Genomic DNA, 8,606 nt, shown 5'->3' on the forward strand with positions numbered 1-8,606 from the left:
TCTTCTATCAGCTGTCTTTACCTGCTGCTGTGTTTTTGCTTTAGTTCTTGTTCTGGAAGAAGCCTATTTTTGGTAAATCATAGAGAAAAGATTTATCCCCTTATTTAAACTGTTCTTTTAAAAGAAATGAGTGCAAATTATATGTACTGACAGTTTTTAATAATTAATGGATATTTCACTGTAAGGAGGCTTGATCACTGAAGATGTTACCTACTTACTTGATTGTTTGAGCTAGAAAAAAATCATAAGTTTAGTTTTTAGGAAATGGCATCATAATAAAACAACAAGTAGCCTGCTATTTTGTGAGTGTCAGAAAATGAAGATGTATTTTATTGGAATCCTTTTGTGGATCCAGTGATTCCTTTTGGTATAGAATTACACAATTTTTAAACCAGCATAAATTTCAAACTCTAGTAGGTGGTTCTTCCTGCTTCCCTCTATCCCCAATCATTTGTTCTTGCTCCTTTCAGCAGAAGCCTATATTTATGCCAGATGAAGTGGGGCTGCATAACTGTGGCTTGAAAGGTTTGGTAATGTACAGGATTCTAATTTAGCTGTAAACTCTACAGTGATTATGATGTTGCTGTAAGAGCATTTCAATCAGGTCTCCTGCCTGTAGTCTGATTTTGATTTAAAATGTGTGCAGAGTACTATTACACTGTATTTCCACTTAAAACTCCTCTTATTTTTTCCTCAGTTCCACAATGAAGGAGTGGATTAGATGACATTCAGATAGGAACATAGTTGTTGTAGAACATTGTGGCTATACTGGATGAGAGCAACAATTTATCTTGTGGAATAATTTTGTCTCGAATAAGTAATAACTATTTGAGGAGTCAGGCTATAAATCTTTTCTAAGATAATTATTTAGTATCATCCATTCTTATTAAGGCTAAGGAGCTGGTCCTTGTCTTGTATCTTAAATCCTGAAAACTGATGCTTATATCCTGTTAATTTAAGATTTACTCTTATAGGTGCAACTGCCAAAATGTATTCCTTGATAAAAAGCTGTTCTGTCATTTTGACACAATACCAAATATTTGCCTGCCTTTGCCTAGTTCATCATAACAACTCTGCGTTTCATGATTGCTGCATATTCAGTATGTGTTGTCTTGGAACTCTCTCCAATATTTCTTGATTTCTTTAGCTGGTTTAGGACTTTTCTTTCTTCTGACATGTATGACTCAGAAATTTGTCTAATGCGCTGTCCAATTATTACATATTTCTGTTGTGCTTTTAAGGATAATTTTTTATAATCTTCACAGGCTATCACCTTACTATTAACCTTTTCTAGATAATTGTTAAATGTGTTTTATTGTGTGCTGTTCTAAGCCTCATTCAAATGGCACCATGCTATTTTCTTCCTGTGACATTGCTAATTGACTGTTTCTTACTCCTTCATTTCTTCTGGATTTGAATCCATGAAGTGACTTCGTTTCTTGCCCTTTGACTACTGTTAGAACTGCTTCTAATTTTATATTCACCCATGACTATAGTCTTGCGGTTATCTTTCTGGTATCCTTTTCTGTGAAGCTAGGAGACTGCTCTGAACACAGGGAATCAAAGCGTGACCAGATGTACTGCTCTCTGCTGGCTTTACTTCGAATCGCCTTGGAATTGATCGGGGAACCTTCAGCCACCTCAGTCTTAGTTCTCTCAGTGTAGTGTCCTTGTCTGTCTTTGAGAGTAAGACAAGTTATTTTTTTCCTTAAAAATGACTTCTGTTCTCCTTTCTGTTCCAGCGCTTTTGCTGGGCAGCATCCAGGCTCTGTTTCTGAGCTCCAGGTCAGCGGCCCTGGTAACCAGCCTGCTCCAGTAGAGAGGCAGTGCCTGTGGCTCTTGCAGTTTGCAGCTCCCAGCTTCTCCATTGCATGTTGAGCCCCTTCCACCAAGGGGGAAAAGGGCTCAAAGCCCTCTGAGTGTCTGGCTCAAGTCGGGGCTTAAAACAGGCACTTGGTGTGCATGGAACTGAAGAGTATAGCCACAAACTGCCACAAGCATATATTTAAACTGTGAGTATTTTCAATGCAGTAAGAACCTGGAGGTGGTCAGTATCTCCAAACAAGCCTTTATTATTATCCTTATTTAGGTGCCTTATTTTGAGTACTTAGATTAAAAAAAAAAATAGTGTACAGTAAATCTAAACTTTCTCCCTTCTAATGCCTGGATCTTTTATAATACCAACTTTTAAGATTAATAATAATGCTTCCCAACTTCCCGAATAGTTGTGTGAATTCTCTTTTCAGTTCCTTCCTTTTTTTTTAACTGTATCAATCTGCCCATTCTGGTCCTTGCTGAAAACTCTAGAAAGCCAGGCTTCATATTATTCTTTATTTTTAGTCATATGCATCTTTTCTTTGTACATACAATGTCTTTTCATCTGACCCATTTTCTTGGAAGTCCTATTGAGTATAGAGACACCATAGTTTGTTTCTATTGACTTAAATCTCTGTCAGGTGAAATACAATATTATGAAAGCTTCTCCTTAAAATACCTGATCTCAAATTGGTTGTCTTTTATATAAGTTTTTGGATTTAGTGTTGTGCATCTTTCCTTTTTGAAGATATATATATTATTAAAGCAAGGATATAAATAGAGGTGGTTCAAATACAGCTGTTTTGAAACAAAAAAAAAGATTTCATACCATTTGAAATGTATAACTAAATCTTAACTGCATGAGTGTGAAGAACTTTCTATTTAGCTACCAATGTATTCAGAATAAACCTCTAAATTCTGTGTTTTTGAGAACTTGCCTGTTGCAGAAGTCACATAGTATGACAACTTTCATACAGTATTCTCATTCCTTTCTTCATGCTTTGAGTGTGACAAAATCAGTGGAAGAGGGTGGGGGCAGAATATTTCTTTTCCAGGCCTCTTTTCAAGATTCTCTCAACAGAGACCTGAGTTAACTTTGTTTTAACATAAAATCAAGAAAACTAATTTCTGTTTAAAAAATAATTTCCTTTAAGAAACCAGAGAGATTACAATGTTAATAAAATAGAAAAATATCTAATGCTAAATTGTTTCCTTTGCCTATATTATGGTTATTCAGTATTTAAAAGATGATTAGTTAAGTATCATTCTAAATGTATAATTCAACCAATTTCCATTCTTGCTGGAGACCAGAATTAAGAGGGTGTAGTAATATTTGAGGGTGGCCTTTCAGAGAGATAGCAGTATAAAGGAATGGAGTTGACATACTGTATCAGAGGGCTTCTGATATGGAAGTGAAAATGATTTTATGTAGCTGTATAATTGACATATTTTGAGCAATTGTGAGAACTTTCTTTCTTAACGAAATGTTATAAACAGTATATTAATTGAAGTAAATACAAAGTTAAAGTTGAAAGGTTTTGACATAATTAAAACTGGAGACTAGGGAGCTGTGTGGTACTGATGTAAATTCAGAGGACTGTGTGTATATATATGTGTGTGTGTGTGTATATATATAGATATAAATTTGCGAGTGACTATATTCTACAGACGGTACTGAAGTACTTTAATAAATTCAATTTCATTCATTCTCATTTGCCTGAAGAGTTTTCCATTTCTTCGTGAAGTGCTTTTGGAGCTCTACAATTACTGTTCCAAGAGAGCTTAATTAAAAAGAGCACATTCTTTAGTCTGTGTTATCACATGTAGTCTGAAAGGTAAAATCATAAAATATCAGGAGAACCCAACCATATTACGCACTCAGTTCTTCAGAATGGAGAATTATTGCAGGTTTGTTCATATAATCTTTGTGTATTCTTACTGTGTCTTGAATTCTTTACAGATTGTTTTTCTTTCTCCGCCCCCCAGGTGTTTGTGACCAGAGTTTTGGAATACATGTAGCAGAGTTGGCAGCTTTTCCAAAACACGTAATAGAGAGTGCAAGAGAGAAGGCATTGGAGCTGGAGGAGTTTCAAAACATTGGCAAATCCAAGGAATCTGAAGGAGAACCACCAGCCAAGAAACCTTACAGAGAAAGAGAGGTTTGCTAACCAAAAAGTTTTTTTTGTTTGTTTAACTGGAATAGCCCAAGCAAAATGTTTTTAGGATTCAGATTCCCCTAAAGCTTGAGGATAAAAACTGTAACCTCATTTTCCCCTAATGAAACGGTTTAGTTATGAAGCTCATGAGGAGCTGAAGGCACATTCAAGGCTATAGTGGGTTTTGGTTTGGACTCGTTTCAAGTTGACATAAGGAAGAATTTCATCTAAAAACTTAAACGTTCATGAGAGTTAAATCTATTTTTTTTTCTTAAGGAATAGTATTCAGCAGTTAGTTTGGTAAGAACTGAAGGCATATAAGGGACCATGTCTCCAGCTGTCCCTTAGGTTTTTCTATATGCCATGAACCAAAGCCAGAATTTTGTGTTCTTCTCTTTTGTTGGCTATTTAGTGTGTGTACTATATTTCATGGGACTTTTTAAGTTTGTAGTTTTTGTGTTAATTGTTGTTTAGGTTATTCTGGGCTCTGCAGGTAGGCTGTATCTGTTCTTGGTCCCTGTTTTGAGGGCTCATTAACACTAATTTCTTGAAGCTCAATATGCATCTGTTCAGATCTGTTAACATCAGAAAAAAGCTGAGTGCACAGCTTTCTCCTTTGCACGCTTCCCTGTCCCTCCAGTACTAAGATGTCTCACCAGCTGATTGTATTGAAGGGCCTGGCAATTTGGACTCAGGAATGTCTGATTTGCAGATGTCAGTTATCCCTGTTTAACACACAGCATGTGAGAATTTGAGCTTGGTTCTCTCTATTCAACTGTGGAGGAAAAAGCTCTTGGCTTTGCACAGGCTCCAGCCAGAAATTGAGGAAATCCACACATCAGCATAGATCTGAATGCGTCTGTATTGCAGACTGCACACTCACATAAAACCACATGAGATTTTTTTTTTGAAATTTTGAGTGAACTTTCTTTCCTCCTCTCTTCATTTTCTCTTAAAAGAAGCTTCATTAGTAGGTAGTGTGAGGGAAAGCAATAGCCAGTGGGAAGCTTTCTCAGAACAGCCTGTGTCGTCGTCATCTTCCTCGATCAAGAATCCTCACAGTGACATCCACTGCAGCCTCCTAGGAAATCCACCTGCTCTCTTTAGGCTTGCATTGATTTTTGCCAATAGTAAGGTCCTCCTTACCTTTATGCATGCCCATAAATCTGTTTACAGATCTTAGTTCTGTGTCCTAGCAGTCAGCCTGAAACTTCTCAGCTTTGTAACTCATTAATCTTTTCCTGTAGATCAGTTGCAACTTTGGTAATGCTCCAGTATGTGGCAGCCTCGAAATGTGTTAGTCCATATCCAAAGCAGTTTCTATGTTTAAGAAAGCTTTGCTCTAGGCAGAGGTTGTTATTTCATTTTCAGTTGTAGAGGTCCACTGTGTTCATTCTTGGCTCAGTAGGTAGATCTGATGCATGTTGTGGATGAACAGATCTCTGATTTTCCCTTCCCTTTGGTACCAGGAGGAGGGAAAGCAAGCATTTGGGGGAGTTTTGCTCTGAAAGCTGTGAATAAGTAGTATGCAAAACTGCAGAAGACATCAGTTATTGGTAGTAGTGGTCTAAATTCACACCACTTCTTAAATGTGTTTTGATGAAAATACTGTTGCTGTAGCTTTGTCCCAGAGTTGAGGAAGGGAGGGACACAGGGACCTATAAGCAGCCCTGAAGTCTGCAGGCACCAGTCAGAGGGACATACGCACAGCTCCCCACCGTGACCTAGTGAAACGCTCCCCCAGTGCGTTCATGTACACCACCAGCAAGGGTGTCTGTTTTCTGCTTTAATCATGTTCAATCTGCATTTGTTGTGGCCTATCAAAAATGGTAGTGTCTCAGTAATGGTGATGATCTAAAGTTATGAGAGAGGAAGGTAGTATTGTTTTAACTTAAGAGTTTATTTGCCCTCTGTTGTATGTCTTTTTTTCTCCAGCTACTGCAGTTGCTTTACATTCCTTTGCCAGCTTTGCTAGGTGTCATGGCATTTTCCCCATCAGTTGGATCCAGGCATATGAGAGACATCATCTCTTAGTTTGGTATAAATTAAATTGAAGTGGCAAACACTTCTGACAAATGCAGCATGATGTTTCTTTCTTCAGTATTTCAGAAATAAATAATATTTCATAAACTCTGCAGGCAATACAATGGCATAGCTTTAGATGTCTTGCCCAGGCAATTTGTTTATATTCATTAACATCACCTTTAGGGAGACAAACGTGCTATTATATTTCCAAGTCCCTTGGAGACTTCTGCACTGAAAGCACACTGCGTTAGCCCTAAATGCTAAAAACGGTAAAACTAAGCAGGCTTTGTATTGGAGTCCTAGAATGCAAAATGGACTGGACAGAATTCTGTATTCTTGGCAAATTGTTTCTAATACGGAGATTCTGGACACTCATCATTGAAATGTTTGTTCTTACTGTTGAATTCAGATTGTTTAGAAGCTCCCCCTTGCCTGTTTGTGTAAAAGCATATGTGTAAAGCTTAATTATCATCTGTTCTCCTTGGTGACGGGCAGTCTCCAGTTGCTTGGTAACAGTTTGTTCTTTCCTTTTGCCTATTGAAACACTGGTTTTGATTTACAGTTCATTCAAAAAGTAACTAGTTTGGGTAACAGAGCCACTCTGGTGCTATTATTGCCAGCAACGTTCACCTAATGTGGCTATACACAGGAATTAAATGTGGAATATGCGTAGGAACTCTCAGTGTTAAATATTCCACTAACAACTATTTCTGCTGATCAACAAATGTTTTTTGCTTATGGATCCAAAGGGGAAAGAACTTACGATGCCAGTAAACTGGATTGTTCTGGTGGCGAGAACGTGATAGCAAGGGCAGAAGTAGTGGTCTTTTGCCTGCAAAAAGTTTCAGGTGCAGAATAATTCTTTCTTTTGCAGACTTTGGGAAAATCCTTCTTACAAGCTAAACATCCTTTCTGTGTGTGTGTTTTTTTTTTTTTCTCCTCTGTTCCCTTCCCTCTATTTCAGGAAGGTGAAAAAATAATTCAGGATTTTCTTTGTCAAGTGAAAGCATTGCCCCTGACAGATATGTCAGAAGAAGACATCAAAGCCAAGCTGAAGCAGCTGAGGACCGAAGTGTTGGCAAAGAACAACGGTTTTGTGAATGAAATAATTTCCCGAACAAAAGTTACATCGTGAAAGATGTGAGAACAGGATGCAGCTCTTGAAGTGTTTTATGTTACAAGAACTATCATTTTCTTGTCATGTAGTTTTTATACTTTATGATATTTTGTACTGATTTAGGTAGGCGTTTTTTTTCTTGGATTGTAATTATTTTGTGTAAAAAAAACAAAAACAAAACAAAAAACAAACAAACAAACTTCTATGGTTCTATGGCACATTCTATGCCAGATTCCTACTTTAGTTGTGATCATTTGTGCCCTTTTAGAAGTGTTCAATAAAATTCTTTTTCGTTTTTGAGAGAATTGTTAACTGTATAAACAAAACACGTTTTACCAGAAAGTGTGCTAGAAAGTGTAACAGTTCAGATGGCATACAGCTATCACAGGCTTGAAAAGCAGCAGCCTTATACCATGATTCTTTTTTATGTGATGCAATTACACCCATTAAATCAATGAAGTTTTAATAGGGCTATATAGTGCTCCATGAGGAAAAAGCATGTGAGCTCAGGGATTAGTCATAACATTTTTGTGTGTGTACATGTGTGGAGCTTGGGCAGGGGGACAGAATTATTGTTTTTTGTTTTAATGTTTGGACAGGTAATGTTTGACCCAAATATACTAGAGGCCTGCTCTTCAGGTCTGAGTGGTGGTAACTCTGTTATATTGACACCCTGTTATTTCCTCCCCCCCCCCCCTTTTTTCCCTAATACACTTCTCTTGTTGTGCTTTTGGAAGCATACAGAACATATAGGTTTATATTCTTCAGAGCATATATGTTTATATTCTGAAATTTAGCACTTTAAACTGTAGCTCTAGAATGCTCTACCTGTATTTAAAACTGGCAGTGTTAAAAGATTAGTGGGAAAAGTATTTATCACGCTGAGAATATAGGAACAAAATTATGCTGAAGATGTCATGTGCAAGATGTCAGCTGTTGCTGTGTCCTGAAGCAGAGATTGCATCAGCGGGTGTGAGCTGGGGACAAGTTCTTGCTGTTAAAGCTGTGCTATAGCTCTGCAGCAGGGATTAGTCTGTTGCAATAGTTTGTATGTAAACATTCCAGCAATAGTTGTAAAAGAGTTGTCTTGCTCAACTTGTTATTGGATAATCTTTACTTGTAATTAGACTAGAACTTGGAAAAGAAACATTCTTCTCAATGGAAGAAAATAAAGGTTGGTTTGATGTGAGATTAGTTTGGATTCTGCCATAACACTTTTTTGGTCTTTAGAATGCAATCTACTTTTAAAAGCAAAAATAAAGACTTGCATTTACAAACAGTGAAGTAGTCATATGTATTTGGTAGCTGTGTCTGGAAAGTGTTTGAATGGAAAAATCCATTATAATTGTATAAGATGTAGCTGTTTTGGCAAATTCAACTGCTTAAAGCACAAGCTATTTCAAAATACAGAATGATAGATAAATAGAGAATGAGAATCAATTTAAAATTACTGCAGACATTCATATCAACACACATTTTGTATTAGCTCAAGC

The 8,606-nt window shown here is 37.0% G+C and overlaps 1 protein-coding gene across 3 annotated transcripts in view; it reads left to right on the plus strand.

The window, feature by feature from the left end:
* Positions 1 to 8,392, plus strand: part of MSH2 (mutS homolog 2) — a 57,601-nt gene extending 49,209 nt beyond the window's left edge. For all 3 annotated transcript variants that reach the window (XM_067292970.1, XM_067292972.1, XM_067292973.1), the window contains exons 15-16: positions 3,802 to 3,974; positions 6,961 to 8,392. In XM_067292970.1, the coding sequence (XP_067149071.1) occupies positions 3,802 to 3,974; positions 6,961 to 7,131 (344 nt within the window). In that variant the 3' untranslated portion in view covers positions 7,132 to 8,392. The remainder of the gene's footprint in view (positions 1 to 3,801; positions 3,975 to 6,960) is intronic.
* The last annotated feature ends 214 nt before the right edge of the window (positions 8,393 to 8,606 follow it).

This window comes from Apteryx mantelli, chromosome 3, assembly GCF_036417845.1.
Source record: "Apteryx mantelli isolate bAptMan1 chromosome 3, bAptMan1.hap1, whole genome shotgun sequence".
NCBI lineage: Eukaryota > Metazoa > Chordata > Aves > Apterygiformes > Apterygidae > Apteryx > Apteryx mantelli.